The sequence below is a fragment of the Acomys russatus genome, chromosome 21 (assembly GCF_903995435.1).
Source record: "Acomys russatus chromosome 21, mAcoRus1.1, whole genome shotgun sequence".
Lineage (NCBI taxonomy): Eukaryota > Metazoa > Chordata > Mammalia > Rodentia > Muridae > Acomys > Acomys russatus.
In genome coordinates this window covers 33802285-33821278 of record NC_067157.1, presented here as the reverse complement: position 1 = coordinate 33821278, position 18994 = coordinate 33802285, and the positions used below count along the sequence as shown (strand labels likewise).

The 18994-nt window shown below is 43.2% G+C and overlaps 1 protein-coding gene across 1 annotated transcript; it reads left to right on the top strand.

The window, feature by feature from the left end:
- Positions 1 to 6700: 6700 nt before the first annotated feature.
- Il22ra2 (interleukin 22 receptor subunit alpha 2) lies at positions 6701 to 18754 on the top strand. The gene is made up of 5 exons (XM_051164583.1): positions 6701 to 6761; positions 8986 to 9121; positions 11708 to 11886; positions 17267 to 17436; positions 18439 to 18754. The coding sequence occupies exons 1-5, from the start codon at positions 6701 to 6703 to the stop codon at positions 18586 to 18588; spliced, it is 696 nt and encodes a 231-aa protein (XP_051020540.1). The 3' UTR covers positions 18589 to 18754.
- Positions 18755 to 18994: the final 240 nt, after the last annotated feature.

The following is an 18994-nucleotide window of genomic DNA, read 5'->3' as shown; positions in this document are numbered from 1 at the left end:
CGAATTAATGGGCTCGAATTTTTTAATGCAATTTAGTATTTACCAAATGAGCCATGACAAATTATGAGTGCATCCAGACTAGAGGATTTAAAGTAGTATAGGAGTATACAAGAGATTTGGGTGGACCTTAGTGATGGCAGGAACCCTAGAAGCAGTCCCCTGGCAGTAGGAAGGAAGTGTTTCCAAATAAGATTTAATTCATAGGCACCAGATGTTAGAAGTTAGAGCATGCCTTTTCAAAGGTCACAATCGAGTGTGTTTTACTCCTGACAAATTAACTATCCCAATTGTTATCCCCTGGCTTGTATCTCCCGATTCCCCCCGCCCCTTTCACCCTATTCCCCTCCCCTAGGCCTGTGGCAGAAGGGGACCTTCTCCCCCACCATATGATCACAGCCTATCAAGTCTCATCCAGATAGCCTGCTTCCCCTTCCTCTGAGTGCTACCAGGTCTCCCCACCAGGGGGAGGTGGTCAAATGGGGGGCACCAGAGTTCCTGTCAGAGGCAGTCCCCACTCTCCACATGACTGTGGAGAATATGCTGTCCATTCGCTAGATCTGAATATGGGGTCTAGGTTCACTGCATGCATTGTCCTTGGTTGGTACAGTAGTTTGTACAGGCCCCTCTGAGTCCAGATCTGCCAGCCTTGATGGTCTTCTTGTGGGGCTCCAGGACCCTCTGGGTCCTTCTATCTCCCCATTCTTTCATACCTCTCTCACCTGGAGTCCCAATAGCAAGTCCCAGCATCTGTACATAGGGCATTTCTTACCAAGTTACTTTTAGCTTGATAGTTTGTTTTGCGTTGACAAATGGGATATATTATACTGAGGTTTATGAACGGCTTCATGTATAAACAGAAATACTATAGTTTATTTTAGCATCAAGTTTTCTAAACCTTTTCATGCTCTCTGACTGGTTTTCCAAGTATTTTCACTTTCCCAAGTTGGAGGCTTTGATGGGTGCTGTCTCACCTCAGGGCAGCATCCCCACGGTCACAGGACAGAGCATGAGGTCTCTTAGCAAAGACTCTCCCTCGCTACTTTCTGCACATTTTATGTCTTTCTACCCCACTTGCTCTTTTCAAGGTAAACCTGGAGGCGAGTGGCAAACACCAACCATCTCACAGGCTAACTGCTGCCTTGAGACACATCAGTCCGTGACTTTAAAATTCAGCTTCACTGAAGTCCTCAGGGAACAGGCAGAAGGAAGCCAGGTTCCCTGACTCAGTATAACCTCATAAGCTGGCCACTAGAAGTGTCCATTTCTCTCTACTTTCTAGTCTTCCAAACTCCCACCAAAACAGCCCATTGGAGGTTTCAAGCCTGAATTTTCAAACTCTTCCACGATCCTCCCACAAACAAATTCTGTAGACCTAAGAACCACCACTGCTCGGGTTTACCATAACACCACCACTCTCGCTACCAACTCAGGGCCAAGCAGTACTTACTTTTGCTGTAATTAGGCCCTCTGCCAGCATGCTTTCCAGAAGAGCCAGGGGTAGCAGTTGACATTCTCACCCACTCCACGTGCCTCCAGCACTTCCCCCAGGTGCTAGGCATCTCCACTGTGCAATGTGCACACCCTTTAAAAAGTCCTGGCCACCCTAGCTCTCTATGTGTGTCTTGTTCACTCTCTCTGTCTCTCTGCCTGTCTGCCTGTCTGCCTGTCTGTCTCACTTTCTCTCATGTTCCTGCTCCGAGATAGCCTTTCACTCCTCTGCCTCCCCCAATAAACCTCTTGTGTTAGGTAGCAGCAGACCTCGCCCCAAACTGCCAGGGTACTTTTAGCCACTTTATCCTGACAACTCAATGTGTGCATGTGGTGAAATTCCTAACATGAAATTTCAGGAGAAAGTGTTTGTCCTGGCTCACAGGGTGAAGGGTTACATCCCATCACAGCGTGGGAAGCTTAGTGGGAAGGACAGGAAGTCCATGAGGCCCTTAAACGGCAGCTGGGAAGCAGAGAGTTAACAGAAGGGGTAGGGGCAATTGAAAACCTCAAGGTCCACCCCCAGTAACACACTTCCTCCAGTAACCTTCCAAAAGGAGATGCCTGCTGGGAACTGCATTAATTCCAAGGCTATATTGGGGAAAGTTTGTTTGTTTGTTTGTTTAATTGTAGACATGAAATAGGAAACATCCTGAGGCATCATCAGAAAAGGAGAAGAAAGTAATAGAGTGAACATGGCTGGGAGAGAAGCAGGGAAGAACTGAATGAAAAGAGAGGATCCAAAAGGGACCAGGAGGAACCAGGAGAGGGCATAGCCAAAATGATAAGAAGTGAGCAACTGGGCCAGAGGGTCCCTGAGCCGGGTGGAGTTTAGCATGTGGGGAGGCCAGAGGAATGGAGAAGAGGCAGGATTCCAGGGTCAACACCAAGCTTGACCGTATTTATGCAAGGACCTAATGGTGAATGGTACCACCAGGGTTTCCAAAGTCAGGGAAACAGCCTGTCTAAATATAACGTGAACAAGGGCACCAGCAAGCATGCCAATGTGGGTAGAGAATTGTACATAAAGCTTCAACCCTAGACAAAAGCTAAAGAATGCTGAGATAGGTTTGGTCAGTCAATACCAAATGGTCAGCTCTGAAAACCTATACACACAAGAAGAAGACAAAGCAAGTCGTGTTTATATATTTAGGAATACTAATACACACACACACACACACACACACACACACACCAGTCTTTAAAAAAATGAAAGCAATCAAAACAAAGTCAGTACACTCTCCTGTCCAGAAAAAAAATTATATGGAACAAATAGAAAATGTTAATTTCATGAAATTTTATTAAATTTCTTAAATGGAGATTTTCAAATGTTGTACAAATTGAGCAGGCTTTATTATGATTGGAATTCTTTCAGCTTTTGGAAATTTTCTAGATTTTAGAATGTTTTCATATGCACAGATATCTTAGGGATAGCGTCAGAGCTGAGACACACTTCACTTATGTTTTGTTTATATCTCAATTTGCACACATAGCCCAAAGGGCTGTGCCTATAGTGGTTTTAACAGAGCTGCCTTTGACTGTTTTCCATCATACGACATCTATTTGTGCTATCATCTCAGTTCTCCAAAAATTAAGATTTTAGAACAGTTTGGATTTCGAACCTTCAGAACCAAGATGCCCAAAGCTGTAACTTATTATTGTTCAAGGTCCAAATAAGCAAAATTAAACTTAGGTTGGGTGGTGTACTTATTGCCTGTATATAAGTAGCAAAGTTCCTTCTTTTCTGAATTCTACTCTGAAAAACAATATGAATTACAGACCAACTATTTTAGGATACAGGGCTGCTTGAAGGTCATAGGCCTTCCCTGGGGGAAGTTAAGAGGGTCTAGTGAATAAGAAAGGGCAGTGGGTGTTTCTCCACGGGTCTGGTGTTTGAGTTATGATGACAGAGTGAGGGGAGGGTCTGGAGCAGAAACAAGAAGTAAACCCCATGTGACCCACTTTGGACACACAGTACCGAAGTCACCCTGAGCTTACGTCTTTAACCACCACTGTGAAGGAGACACAGGACAGGAACATGGCCATCTGCTTCAGGACCTTGCTATGGAAAATCATCTTGGCTCCGTCATTGCCAGCACTGCTGTCTGGTGTATTTTCGCCTCCTCATGCCTAGAACAGCGCCTACACCTAACAGGCATTTGTTTGAGTGGTGCATTACAGATGAATATCCAAATGCCCTTTGACACCTCTCTATCCCCTTATGGGATGAATGCTCCAAATGAGAAATGATACAATGGCAATTTTATGATTGCCTTCATACTGTGAGGTCATCCAGATATGATTCCCCCCCCCCCCCGCAACCCCCCATTCTGTGACTGTTTGCTACAGAAGTTTGACCAAGTTCTCTCAGCCTCTCCATGCCTTAGTTTCTTCATCTGAAATATCAAGATGACAACATCCTGGGCAAAGAGAGAGCTTTAAATGAAGCAATGCCTGGAAAACACAACACGGTGCCCCATCGTTGCTACATGTTATTAGTGCCTTTCCAAGATTCTTGTTATTTTGAAACAAATCTCAGATATCATGCCATTTTAATCTGTAATGCTTCCATATATGCCTCTTAAAAAAAAAAAAAAAAAAAAAAAACAGAAAGTAATAACAAAACCCTATGTCACATAAAATAAAAGGTTTTCTTTCCCCCTTAGAAGAATTGTTGATCTGCTATAAGCCACAGGAGAAGGAAGAGATTCAAGTCTGTTCAAGTCAGTGGCTTGGACAAGGTCTCCAGACACAGCACAGTGGAGACACCCATTGTCATAGCCTCCCTCCTGAGGGGTGGAGGGGGAGGAGGAGAGAACAGAGAGAATGCGTCTAAAGCTGGCATTCCAGGCCTGAAGCAAGGAAAGCAGAAGGCTCCACTGACTGATTAATTTTTTTTTTCCACACAAGATGACTCCACATTTCATTTGCGACAATCCTGTGCATAGTCTTTGGCTGCCAAGTGAATGGGAAAATAGAATTTTATTCGTCTCTTTGTCTACCTAATGAGTTGTTTGAGATGTTGGCTTTACACGGGTTGTGATATTACTCAGAGAGCTCACTGAATGGTGACAGGACTTCTTTGGTTTCTGAAGTGTGACATAACAAAAGCTCAGGTTCTTGAGAAGATGTAGTTCTTAGACACATTTTGTTCTGCATTTGGGGTGTTAAGGATCTAAACCAGGACAGAGAAAGCGCAAGGCAAATCCTCTGCCGCTGCCCTATGGTCCCAGCCAGAATTCAGCTTTCAAGCAGTCTCAGCTCTTCCCCTTCCTCCTAACGTCCTCTTCTTTGTTCTACAAAGTCAGTAGCTCTGTGGAAACCCTGATCTCATTCTTCGCTGCTCAACATGTAAAACCCTGAACGCAGGTATTTTCCCCTGTCTCCTTCAACTAGAACTTGGAGTGGTTTAGTTGTTTCAAAATAAGACCCATTGGCAGTGAAGATATTGACTATCACATGTGTTCAATCCAGATGATCAGCTACTATTTAAAAAGCAAGGCTGGTCCAAAGTTTCAACTCCAGTGGGCAATATCAGTAAATAAGTGAGGGGTGATGCTAGAAAACTTGGAAGGCATGGTACACTAAAACCATGGAAAGAAAGCGTAACATATGCTGCATGACTCTTCTTCAAAGGTAAAGTTATGGCGGTTTGTTTCACTTGGAGAAGGAGAGGGCCTGGAGTCAGAAGCCTGATGAACATGGGGTAGCTGACATCACACATCTGTCCATACAGTCCTGGTTTTATAAAATATGCATTACAGCTGTCCTTACACAGCCCTCTGTGTGTCAGCAGCACACACTGTCCTGTAGTCTACTGTCTTCTCCCCCAGCTTCCCACAGCGCTCGTCCTAGCTGATCTCTCTGGTGGAGGCACCTCCCAGCTGAATTCTGAGACGTTTTCATTCTCATTTAAGTTACAGAGAAAGAGACAGAGGAGACCTGGATAGAAAGCCACAGCCTAACCTTAGCTCACTGCTACCTGTATCCTGACCCCCCCCTAGAATTCAGCCTCTGAAACTTAAGAGCCATCACCGTTTTATTTGCTGCTCAGAACAGCGCCTGATCTATGGTAGGGCAGCACATATTTGCCAAGGATGAATAAACAAATGGATATATGCATGTATGCATGCATGAATGAATGAATATCGCTCAGCAGCCATCACCAATGGAGCTTTTCTGCTAAGAAAATAAATGACTCAGTGTATAATGAAAAAGAAGCCAGAGTGTGTTTCATCTTTTGACCTCAAAAGCATGTTCAATACAAAGAAAAGCAAAACAAACAAAAACTATGGATTTGTTGTGCTTATACGTGCAATTTCTAGTGCCTCTGAAAACACAGGGAATAATTTTTTGGTAAAGCAATATAATGCATCTTTGACAATGAGCAGATGAACTGGTTCAGTCTGATTTCACAGAAGCCGTGAAACAGATTCCATGCACCTCAAAACGATGTGCTTCCACAGTCACCTAACGCGGGCATCATTTGGTTTGGCAACTTTGAAGAACTTCCTTGAGATCAGTTGCTTGACACTCGGAGTGGAAACGGGAAAGAAGAGACACTAAGCCAGAGGGTATCAATACACGTGAGAGGAGAAGGTAAAGCCAACAGTATAGCAGGGAGCTCTGTGGGGAGTCAGGAGTATCAAGGGGCCTGAGGCATACATACCAGAAAGACTAATTGGGAAGATTTCCAAAAAGAGTTGACTACAACTCTTTGAACAGCTGCCAGGGGCTCAGCAGCTACAACTGCCAAGCACATTGCTCTGAAGTCCTCCTGGTCCCCACAAGCTGCCCTTCTTTTTAGAGCCAAATCCCCTCAAACTGCTAGATAAACACCTCTCTCTCTCTCTCTCTCTCTCTCTCTCTCTCTCTCTCTCTCTCTCTCTGTCTCTCTCTCTGTCTTTCCCCTTTCTCTCCCTCTCTTCCTCTCCCTCCCTCTCTCTCTCCATTTCCCTTCCCCTCCCTCCCTCCCCCTCTCCCCCACCTCTCTCTCTCTCTCTCTCTCTCTCTCTCTCTCTCTCTCTCTCTCTCTCTCTCTCTCTTTCTCTCTCTCCACACACACACACACACACAAGAGATTGCTATTTTTGAATGGCAGAATAATATAATAAAATCAAGGAACTACGGAAGTGACAGTCCAAATTGTGGATTTTTATAGTTCCTCTTCATTAAGAGGAACACTGGTTGCCAGACAGACACACTTGCAAACATGATGCCTAAGCATTGCTTTCTAGGCTCCCTCGTCATGCTCCTCCTGACCAGTGCAGCAGGTAAGTGCTCAACTTCCTTTTAATTGTCCAAGTTTGAATTTGATCAAGATGGAGTTAGGAATGGCTTGGATGATTTTCTGGATTTTATAAGGTCACTAAATGGTCCCAACAGACATGGGGTCAGTTGCTCTCTGCATCCTGAATGAATAGCTCCACAGGTACCTGAACAACTGTCTAGGACAGAAGAGCCACTTTCATGGTAGGAAAAAATCCATATATATATTCTCTCTCTCTCTCTCTCTCTCTCTCTCTCTCTCTCTCTCTCTCTCTCTATCGCGCGCGCCCCTCCCTTCCTTTCTCTTGGTATCATCAAGTGATTATAAAGACAAGACACAAGGCCCCAAGCTGCATAGTTAGAACCTAGATTTTACCTGACTTTTGCTATCTAGAAAACCAGGCATTTTATACAACACCCTGTATGACACTTTTCTCACCTGGGGGTTGAAGATTATAGTTCACTGTGGAGATTTAGAGTCAGGGTGCTTAAAGCAGCCTTCCACAGACATCAGAGGCCACAAACAAATGGTGTTGACAGAGAGTTCTTTAGGAACATTTTTTTTTTTATCAAAACACACCTCTCAGAATGGCCCCTGGAGTCTCGAGTCAATAGATGGGGACCTCTCACTTGAGTGGCTTAAGTCAGTGCCCACAACTATGGAATTGCTCTGGGACTCTACATAAAAGCAACCCCAGTCTTTGCCCGACAAAGGTATTTGTGGGCTAGCAAAATGACCTTGCTTCTGTACCTTACCACACCTGTAACCTTGAGCATGATGGAGTAACTCTGTTGAGCCTTTGTCCATACCTGGAAATGTAGTGATAAAAATATCCCTCTATGTAGTTATCTGGGGACAAGTTAAAAAGGATGAGCACAGCTTCTGATGAGTATCTCTCTCTGATCACTGTTCAATAAATGTCAAGGAGGAAGAAAATGATGGAGGCAAAAGCTTATTATTATTGCATTATTCTGCCTCCTCTATGGGCTCCTCTCACCCAGGACTTCACTTTTAGAGTTCGGTAGTAAGAAGAAAGCTTTAACACTTGCTCCTGGGCAGGTTCCTTCATCTATCCAAGGCTTGGTCTCTAGATCATAAGAGGGAGAGTGTGGCAGCATCTTTATCACAGAAGAGCTGGGCAAATTCAGTTAGCAGATGAGGGGGAAAATCCCTCAGTGCTTGATGTATTGTAAGTCATTTCTGGGGACAGTGGTAACGGTGAAGATCTTAGAAGAAAATCAAAGGAGAGAGTCCAAAGACAGCAAGCAGTCAAGGAACCAACTGTCTTTAGGTTAGCAAAGTCAACTCTGGGTGGGTCTTCAAGAAACTGTGCCTGCCTTCTGAGAATGTGTATGTCCTAAATAGGATTAACCAGGTAATTATTTAGGTGCACATAAATGGACTATTTTCAACTCTATACTACCATTCAAGCATTGCAGGAGGCCTTCAAAAAACATATGAAAAAAAAAAGTCAAACCCACTAAGTTGGTAAGAAAAAAATATAACCAAGGAAACTATTCTTCTCTCCCTAGTTGGAAACTCTGGATCCTAAAATAAAATGTTGCTATAGGCCTCTTGCCTCCATAAGATTCAATGCAGGTAAAGGCAGGCCGCCAACATCATGTGATTTGAAAAAGAAAACACAAATGACCCTGCCAAACAAAGTCTTGCCCTCTCCTGCCTATGACTTCATGCCCCCACCAGAACGTACAGCAGGTCTGGGTAATTCCCCCCACTACTGTAGGCCATGCATCTACGTAACCCCACTTGGGAACTTCAAGGGAACAGGCATTGGGTCTTGCATTGCAGTCCTTACACTCCATTGCTATTAGGGACCAAAGTAAGGACTACATTCATTCCATGAGTTTTAGTCCTCTATCTGTTGGAGAGTGCTGGAGGAGGTGATGACATTACCCTTTTCCCCCCTAGTATGAAGCACATCATTCTGCAATTTTACCTTAGAATAAGGGTATAGCTCAGAGGCAGCAAACTTGCCTTGAGTTAATTCGCTAGAACTGAAAAGAAAGGGGAGGGGACTTTCACCATCAAAATCATCATATTGGAGATTCAAAAATGTTGATTTCTAACTCTACCATCTCTCCCTTCACTCAGAGTGCCACCCTCTGCCTCCCCCTGCCAGGGGTTGCTAACACAGAGACTTCATGAAAGCCTTCTGCTCACAACAACAGTGCTCACAGTAATGTCCAATACTGTCCTTGCCACTTTAGGAACTCAGCCAGCCCATGTATCTCTGAAGCCTCAGAAGGTCCAATTTCAGTCCAGAAATTTCCACAACATTTTGCACTGGCGACCAGGGAGCTCCCTCGCCAGCAATGGCAGCGTCTACTTTGTGCAGTACAAAACGTAAGTTGAGTCGGTTGGCGGAGAAGGCCACTGGGTTAACATGTTCTGGGGTGCAGTGTGGGTTAACATGTTCTGGGGTGCAGTGTGGGTTAACATGTTCTGGGGTGCAGTGTGGGTTAACATGTTCTGGGTGCAGTGTGGGTTAACATGTTCTGGGGTGCAGTGTGGGTTAAACATGTTCTGGGGTGCAGTGTGGGTTAACATGTTCTGGGGTGCAGTGTGGGTTAACATGTTCTGGGGTGCAGTGTGGGTTAACATGTTCTGGGGTGCAGTGTGGGTTAACATGTTCTGGGGTGCAGTGTGGGTTAACATGTTCTGGGGTGCAATGAGGAGTATGAGGAGCTGAATACTTTTGGGTTTTGCTTTGGGCATTTTTGTTTTGTTTTGTTTTTTGTTTTTGTTGATGGTGTTTGAAAAGTTTTAGGAGGATTGAGAAGAAGCAGACAGGCAACAGAAGGTTTTCCTGTGACACAAAAGTCTGGTGATGCAGTCTTTAGGACAGATTCTTCAGCTCTCGGGAGCTCAGAAAGGAGATCTTTGGATTCCTGTATTTCTATCACACAGTGGCCTCTCAGTTTATCAAATGAATGTTGGCAGCTTCTCGCTCAGCCCAGAGCAAGCACTCAGCTATGGCCAGGCTACTGGTGGTTGGACTGGAGGCAAAGATGAAAGTATGTAAAATATGTTTTAAATTGGTAAGTTATGCTTTGGGTAGGATTACTGTCTAGAAAGTCCTCTGTAAGGATTAAGGGTTTCTATAAGCATGCGCACACACTAGGCCTTGCTGTTCCATGCCCACCCGCTATGAGATTGTCACACTCTTTCTGCTGGGTCAACGCCAAGGCTCGGGTGTAATGAACCGTCCCCTTTGTCAAGGCTAAGAAATCGTCCTGATTGGAAAGCGTCAGGTTTTCCTACTTATACACTCCATAAGGTTTTTGAAGTTCTTGTTGCACTAAATAGTTGGAGAACTTGGCTAAGTAAAAGACAAGAGCAACTGCAGTTTGGCTTTCAGGGGTCTATATCAGGAATCCATGAAATCAGGTGGAGACATGAGGCAGAATAACATCACGTTGCTTCAGCTGTGGTGCGCGTGGTTGGGAGGAGGGGCTTGGTCAGATTTTCATCTGAATTAATTTCAAAAATAATGTCCCAGAAGTTAACTTTTCTTTAATTCCCTCTGTAAAATGTACTAATAATTTCAGTAGAAGGTTCTCTGTTTCCAAACTAGGTCTGTGCCTAGTTGGAGGAGCTTGTGGTGTGCGGAGAATGGAGAACTGTCCCTGCAGGCAGTAGAAATGGGTCCAAAATCATCCTCTCCGTGGCCAAAGTAATAAGTGGATCTGAAACTCTTCTACCATGAAGTTAAGATTAAACTTGAAGACTCCATAGAGTCTTGACCTGCAATTCTTTAAGAGAGTTGTCAAGTTTATTTAAAATTCAGACCTCAGAGTATCTGGAACAATTCCTGCCCCTATAGTATTTTCAACAGCACAAGGCGTGTGTCCAATTCTGGGAACTTGCGTTTGTTTGTGTCCAGTTTCTCTGCCTTATGGATAATCACCACCTGTGTCATTTTGAATACAGCAAATATAAGATCTTAAAGTAAAGGGAAAAGGGGGAAAAAAAGTCAATCAGAACAGATGTGTCCACCAGAAAAGACAATGGTGGTATCACTGACAATCGACCTTCCAAACTCATCAAATTATGCTGCATTTGTGTTGTGACTTCTGTTTTAATCCTTTAAACTGATGTGTGTTTGTTTGTTTGTTTTTTGAGACAGGGTTTCTCTGTATAGCCTTGGCTGCCCTGGACTTGCCTTGTAGACCAGGCTGGCCTCAAACTTACAGAGATCCACCTGCCTCTGCCTCCCGAATGCTGGGATTAAAGGCGTGTGCCACCTGACGTTTTCATGTAGACTATAGAATATAGGGACCAGCAATGTGGCTCATTATGTGGCTACAAAGGAAGTCTTTCAACCAGGACACCTCCCTCCTCAGCCTTCTATTTGCCATCCTTCATGGGCTTGCAGCCACGGCACTCATTTGTGAGTGCTGGGAAGGACGGCATTAGTCTTCCCTTTGGCTCTCGTATCATCCCATGGGCTCGTGTTTTGCTTCACCTCAGAGCTTCCTGAGAAGCCTTCAGGGCATCTTTTACTCAATGGTCAGTCAAGAGCTGAGCCACATGTGTTCATCCGTAAGCGTCACCTGAGGTGGAATACGATCGCTAACTTCTCAGAATCGGCAGCAAGCTGATGAGAAGTGGAGGGGGAAAACTACATTGTGTGGCTTCAGGAGCGGCAAGGGTGTACACGCGGGAGAAGCGAATACTTAGAATGGACTCTGGTCCACAGAGCAGAGGAGACACATTACCGCATGTTACAGGGAATAAACCCTCATGTGAGTGAAATAGAAGTCTTCAGAGTTAAATTTATCTTTCTGCGAGCTAACACCTTGGCGAACGTGAAAAAAAACTTTTATATATTCTTAAAGATAACAAAAAGTTTCGATCTGTAGAAAAATGAGCACAGCGGAAAGACTGGGCAGAGAAGAAACTCACGCCTTTGTGTTTCCCCATCTTCAGATACGGCCAGAGACAATGGAGAGATAAAAGGGAGTGCTGGGGCACCGCAGCACTCTTTTGTGACCTAACCAATGAAACATCAGACCTGTACGAGCCATACTACGCAAGGGTGATGGCAGCCTGGGCTGGAAGCTTCTCCGCATGGAGCAGGACACCCCGCTTCACCCCGTGGTGGGAAAGTGAGTTCTAGCGAGTCGCTTGCCTTTTCTCGTCTGTCTTTGAACAAGCTCTGGGTGGTGGTCCAGGCCACGTGCTGTGCTAGGACCCACGGTGTCATCTTATGTGATGGAGCCCTCAGGGCTACACGAGGGACTCGCTTTTATTACACTTATTTGACAATCTTGGGAGTCTGGGGCAAAGGTTCAGGTCAAATCTCAAGTACCCTGCTTACACACAAGCCTTTCAAACTATTAACCCCCAAAAACTCAGAAACAACTACTATCTCTTTCATTATCACAAAGCTTTCTCTCTTCACATGTCCTCTTCCTCTTACTTACAGTCTATGTAAACTACTTTCTTTTCTGAAAGTTTATAAAAATATTCTTAGTTCTAAGCACTAACACTGTATGTCCAGCAGACATTAACCAAACCTTGCCACCAGTATTTGTGAGAGAACGTCCCTAGACCTGAACTTTCTTCTAGTTAATGTCTGTAAGGTTTGGCTCCCCTGGTCTGAAGAGTTTGGGGCTCACTTTCTATCTCTTCTAAGCGATGCAATGTTCATTTAGATTTAAACTTAGTGACTTATGTTCAAAATGCTAAATACAATGGAGCTCAGGAGAAACTTTATTTATTTATTTATTTATTTATTTCAAGCTTTTTAAGTTAGGAGATAGGCAGAAAAATTTAAAAACCTGTCTGTGCTCTCTAGCGGGGTTGTTGTTGTTGTTGGGGGGGGGGGTTCTGGGCACATCTTGAAACTCAACTGGTGTAAAGAAGGCTGCCTGGGTAAGCTGGTTTGCACCATTCAGGGTACTTGTGTTATATCTAAACCTAGAAATGGGATTAAGCTCAAACAGTCAACAGACTCTGATCGGTTAGACCCATCAGGTAAGAACAGGCAAAGACACTGGCTCAGGAACAGAGACTTAGGCTTAAATGGGGCTGACGTTGCATGAAAAGGGGGTTAGGTTGTTTCTATATTACCCCTTCCCACAAAAGGAAAAGCCCTGAGGGCTGTTCTGTCAAAGCTCTTTGGTAGGGAGCTTCACAGCTAGGAGCAGACAGGTATGCCATTGGGGCTACTACTCGGAGCACTTGGAGAAGCCCCATCCGCTCCCCTGACTTCTCACTTCCAACTTGGCCCTCTCTCTTCTCCAACTCCTGAGGTTGCGCAAACATTCTGTTTTTGAAAAACATGCTTCTAGGATCTGAGGACAGTATGTTCCTAGAGCCTGCTGTGAAAGCTAATGAGCCACCTGTATGCACTGGCACGCCCACGACCTGCTCTGAGAAGCATCGTGTCAGAGTTCACTGAGCTCTGAGTCCCGGTGTCTGTCTAGAAACAAAGCAGTTAATAAGGAAAATTGTTACGTTAAGTGTCATCCTGTACTCCGTAAGATTTCAAGGTACCAGAAGTTTTGGATTAAAAATAGATATGGACTTTCGGTATAGGCTATATCACATGAAAAATCAACTTGCCTCTTATATAAAGTGACAGCGTAACCACTCTGTGGTATGGTTTACGGGGAAGGCTTTTATTGTATACATGAGAAAGAGAACAGCCAGAGGAATCTGAAGAGTTCAGAGTAGATTGAACATGGCCAGCAAACTGGACCTGGCCAGAGGAGGAGGAGGTGTGTGTGTGTGTGTGTGTGTGTGTGTGTGTGTGTGTGTGAGAGAGAGAGAGAGAGAGAGAGAGAGAGAGAGAGAGAGAGAGACAGACAGACAGACAGACAGACAGACAGACACAGGCAGACAGACAGACAGACAGACAGAGACAGAGAGAAAAACAGAGAGACAGACAGAGACAGAGAAATAGAGAGGAAAACAGAGAAATAGAGAGGAGAAAACAGAGAGAGAGAGAGAGAGAGACAACAGACAGACAGACAGGGAGGAGAGAGAGAGAGGGAGGGAGAGAACATATCAAAATCAGGGCTATAAGAAGAAGAATGAGTCACTCGGGGGAGGAAAGAGCATGAGATGGAGAAGTTTAGGGTGAGGAGGTGAGAGAGCTGGGGCGCCAGCATGGACTTCAAAAACTCCAGCAGGAACTTCAAATCCCGAGGGAGCCTGAGGCCAGCATGAGCTTTAGAGTGCTACTAGCACCACAGATAGCCAATTGTCCATTCTGCCTTTGGGAATTTGGGGAAATGGAGTTTTCTTTGGACCTGGCACCTCCTTTGTTCACACAGCAAATATTTACAAGGTACTTGCTGTACTTTTGCCTGGTCCAGAGGGAATATGGCAAGCCGACAAGTCTCGTTTTTCCCAGAGCTTTTTGGTTAAAAGGGAAGACACATATTAATGTAATAACCACACACCCACAAAATGTTGTCTGTGACAGATGCTTTGAAAACAAAATGAGCTCTATGAGATCCTAGGCAAGAAGGGACCGGGCCAGGAGTACCAGGAAAAGAGGCTCTGGGAAAGCACACTTGAACACACCTAAAGATGAAAAAGTGTATACTACAAGCAGAGAGAAGGAAGAGGAGAACATTCCAGGCGAAGGGAACAGCATTTGCAAACGCCGTCCTGCAAGAGGAAGTAGAACATTTCTTAGGGACAGAAAAGCAGCTAGTATAGTGAAACAAGGCATGCAGTGGGGCGGACTGAGCAGATAGCCAGTTGTGAGAATTTTCTATTAAGGGGTTATGACTTCTTCCAGAAAAAGAACTGTATTTTAAAACTTGGTTGTGTCGTTGTCATTGTTTTTGTTTTGTTTGGTTTGGTGTGTGTGTGTGTGTGTGTGTGTGTGTGTGTGTGTGTGTGTGTGTAATGTTGGTAATTAAACCCAACCCTGTGTACGTATATCACAGCAAGAACTATAGTACCAAGCAGTATCCCAAGCCTCACAAGTTGCAATTTTGATCACACCATCAGACTTTGCAGAAGACCGAATTAGCCAACTTGTGTAAAGATAAACTTGGCTATGTAGGTGGAAATAGATCACAAAGAACATACAGGATGCAGGAAAAAGGGGGGGGGTGGTGGTAGGTAGGCTACTGTAACAGGACACAGGAAGCAGGCCAAGGCTTAATTAGGATCATGAAAAGGACTGTAGAAAAGATACCATAGGGTGAACATGGGGTGAGGTTGGCTTCCCTGGAGGACGGGGAACATGCCAAAGATGGCCTCTACATTTATCTCTGGCGTGCTACACAGAAGAGGCATTTTTTAATGGGATTCCATAGGAAAAGAGAAGTTTTGTGTCATGCTAGGCGATGAAGAATATGAACTCAATTTTTACTATGTTGAGTTTACGATGCTTGGAGCTACCCACGTGAAATAGTTGTACAGATCCAGTACTCAAAGCTAAGGAATCCTTCTGTTAAAGACACGAATCTATGAGTTATCTGTGTACACTGCAGAAGACAACGATAAATCTAGATAGGAAAGGCGTATTGAGTGACAGGTACTGTTTTGTGAGACTAGAAAAAGATGCCTGAGCAGGAAGAATTTTTAGAAGGTTTGTAACAAATAGCCAAAGAGAGAGGAAGAGATTGACACGCCATTAAATTCACGAACACTGCAGGGAGACAGTGCTTCCATGACTGGAATTGCAGCGCTGGAGATAATAGCTTGTGCAGAACGCCAAGTTTCTGCTTTCAGTCCCTGTACAACAAAAAACAAGAGGAAAGGAGGAGGAGAAAGAGGCTTACTTATGGCAATAGGTATTTCTAAGTCTATATAGCCTCCCACAAAAGGGTAAAAACACTGGTGTTTAAAATTAGGAAGAGCAGGCCAGCCTGGTCTACAAAGTGAGCCCAGGATATCCAAGGCTACACAGAGAAACCCTGTCTCAAAATATATATATATATATATATATATATATTAGGAAAAGCATTCAATGATAAAAATCCAAGATGATGATAGAATCCAAGCATTCAAACAACAAGCTCTGATTGCTCGTGATTACAAGGCTACATCTATAATCATCACTTGGGCCACAAGGAATAAGTATTATATATATATTCTAGTGAGGAAAAACTGCACAATGGTATTTTGTAAACACAGAGCTACACAAAAGAAAGGGTGTTTAGAGATTCCAAATGTGATAATAATGTTAATTTCTTTGTCCAGGAAAAATTAAACACATATCATAATGTCCTACAAAATTAACAGGACTGTTCTCCACATCTGCACGTGATGGCAAGAGGCTTCTCTGGTAACAGAATTTGGACTATGAAATGCACAAGAGAGATTAAATCCCAGAGCTCTTGAACGGGTAAAGCGTATCCAGGGAAATTCCTTCTTCTGCAAGCAATCAGATAAAAGCTCAAGATAGCTGAAAACTCAGTTTACTTTCATTCCAAATTAAGTAGCCAGGGCGGGACAGTATGTATTAAAAACTTGCCTCTTCCAAACAGAAGTTTGAGGAGAAAAATTACCAATAGAGTGAACTTACAAAATATAAAATCTTCGAAATAAAAATTATGGGTTCAAGGTCAGATCAGATACAGCTGAAGGGTAAAACTCAGACTGGAAAACAGGTCTGACAAAAAAAAAAAAAAAAAAAAAAGAAAGAAAGAAAAAAAGCATTCAATGTGTTGTTATACTCGAGGAAAAAATGAAAATGAGAAAAACTAAGACACATAACAAACAGAGGACAACATTGTAGCATTGGGTAAAGAATCAAAATTCCATGAGAAAAATGCACACAGAGATCTGCATCTATGTGGTTATGTACTTAGGAAATATATCTACTTATCTATCTATCTATCATCTATCTATCTATCTATTATCTATTATCTATCATCTATCTATCTATCTATTATCTATTATCTATCATCTATCTATCTACAATAACTTTGAAGAACTATAAAAGATGTAATTTATAAGTGAAAATTACAATGAAGATCAAGTAAGAAAATTCCCCACTGCAAATTTTAGTGAATCTGGAATCGACTAAAATAATGTTATTCTCCTTCTTCCTTTCTTCATAATAATCTGGCTATTGACAACAAAATACATGAACTAAATATTCTTTTTTAACCCACTGGTGACCATAATATATGACTTAATACTGTTGAGTTAACTTAATAGCTACAAGTCTTTGGGTGGTTTTAAAGCTGCTTTGAAACCTTACCCCTTTAAGGAACTAGACAAAATCTTTCTTGTTCTTAAACATCCCTCTGCAGAACTTTTATACTTAATTTTATAAAGAAATCATCATGTTGCCAAAATGATTGGTAGACATTCTCTCAATATTGAAATAGAATCACATCACAATAGAATAGAATCAAATCAAATCACATCATTTGAAAAGAGAAAAACTATCTTCATAATTATTTTTGCTACATTTCTGATCACAATAATGATTTATCATGATGCATAGTGTCGCTTTATGGTATCAAATTGTTTTGAATCCCTTATCAAAACTCATTTTTTTTTCTCCAGCAAAACTAGATCCTCCAGTCATGACTATAACTCAAGTCAATGCATCTTTGCTGGTGTTTCTCCATGCCCCAGAGTTGCCATATAGAAACCAAAATGGAAAAAATACATCTATGGAAAATTACTATGACTTAGCATACCGAGTTTTCATAATTAACAGTGCACTAGAAAAGGTAAGTTCAGATCAAAAGACATTGGGTCTTTTGTTCACTTTACTAACAGCTGGACCGCATCGCAGGACTGACCTGACTCTGCTGTTAAGTCCCCTGATCATTCCCTGGTTTTTGTTTTTGTTTTTTCATCCTTCCATCTTCTTGGATAAACAGTGAGTGCCAGTGTTACCATCGGAACCTACGAGTGTGCGCACATTCCTGTATGGAGTGTGTGTGTGTGGTATGTATGAAGTCTTTCAGACACTCTGCTTCTCCCCTTAGATTTCCTTGCATATTGAAAAGTTAACGTTAACATTTCATTCCATTTGTCTGTCGTTAATGTTTATTTCCGTTAACTTTCCACTCCCTATTTATTTCAGTAGCTTTTGAATCACATGGCTTAGCAGTCTTTCTGTGCTAGTTTATATTGGGAAGCCCAATTCCAGCACCTTTTGTCTAGGCTCTGTGGTAAACAGGATGTTCTGTTTATGTATCCATCTAAATCAGGGTTCATTTAGTTTGAAGAAAGCTTAAAAAAAAAAAAAAAAAGCAATCAAACTGGTTCAAACACAAAAGGAAAGGGGTTAGTTCAGCAAGAAACGAGAGAGAAGCCATCCATGACGGGAGGAAACAGGTGCTGCCAGACATTGTAAGACTCAGAAAAAGGAAACAGGAGATGATGAGGTCTGCAGACTGCCTCTGGGTCTTGGCTGTGCCTCTGTGGCCGCATTTGCACCTCCACAGTAACCACTACCAGCCCACGCCATTGCCTTACTCAGGGATCAACTACTCGAAAATGAGGCTCTTACTATGATCCCATCCGTCCTTAGCCTTCAAGGAGACATCACGTGGCTTGACCGCTTCACAAGTGGCTTCAGTTACGGCCCCGGCCCGGGGCTTTGTCAAAGGAGGGTTTCCTGGAAGATTTACCACCCTCACACACCACGCAATGATTTTAACAAAGGAAACGCAAATCAATGGCTCACTAGAAAGCACTCATCTGATTTCTCCTCTTATGTGTAGGAGCAAAAAGCCTACGAAGGGTCTCGGAGAGCTGTTAAACTTGAAGGTCTGGCGCCTCACTCCAGTTACTGCGTAGTGGCTGAAATGTATCAGCCCATGCTGGACAAAAGAAGCCCAAGAAGTGAGGAGAAGTGCGTGAAGATTCCGTGAACTGGTCTGAGGTGCTCTGCAGCGCAGAAACAAGAGCATGTTGAGAAACATGCCCGGAACAGCTTACTAAGCTTTTGTTTCAATTTTCTTAGAGCAACGCCTACTCACACCTTTCAAAGGTTTCTTTATCGATGCTACTTTCTGTTTATATTCAGTTATAAAGCAAGTTTGAACAGAGTCAAAAGTTAGAATTTAAAGAAGGGATAAAGAATAAAGAGCTTGGAGCTCAGCATTGGAGAGGCAGAGTCGGCAAATCTCCACTTTGGGGCCAGCCTGGTCTACATAGCAATGTACAGGCTAGCCAGAGGTACATAGTGAGACCCTGCCTCAATGAAATAAGATGGTAAGATAAAGATCTTCTATAAAACACAGAAGTTTATTTCTGACTATAGCAACTCTAATAATA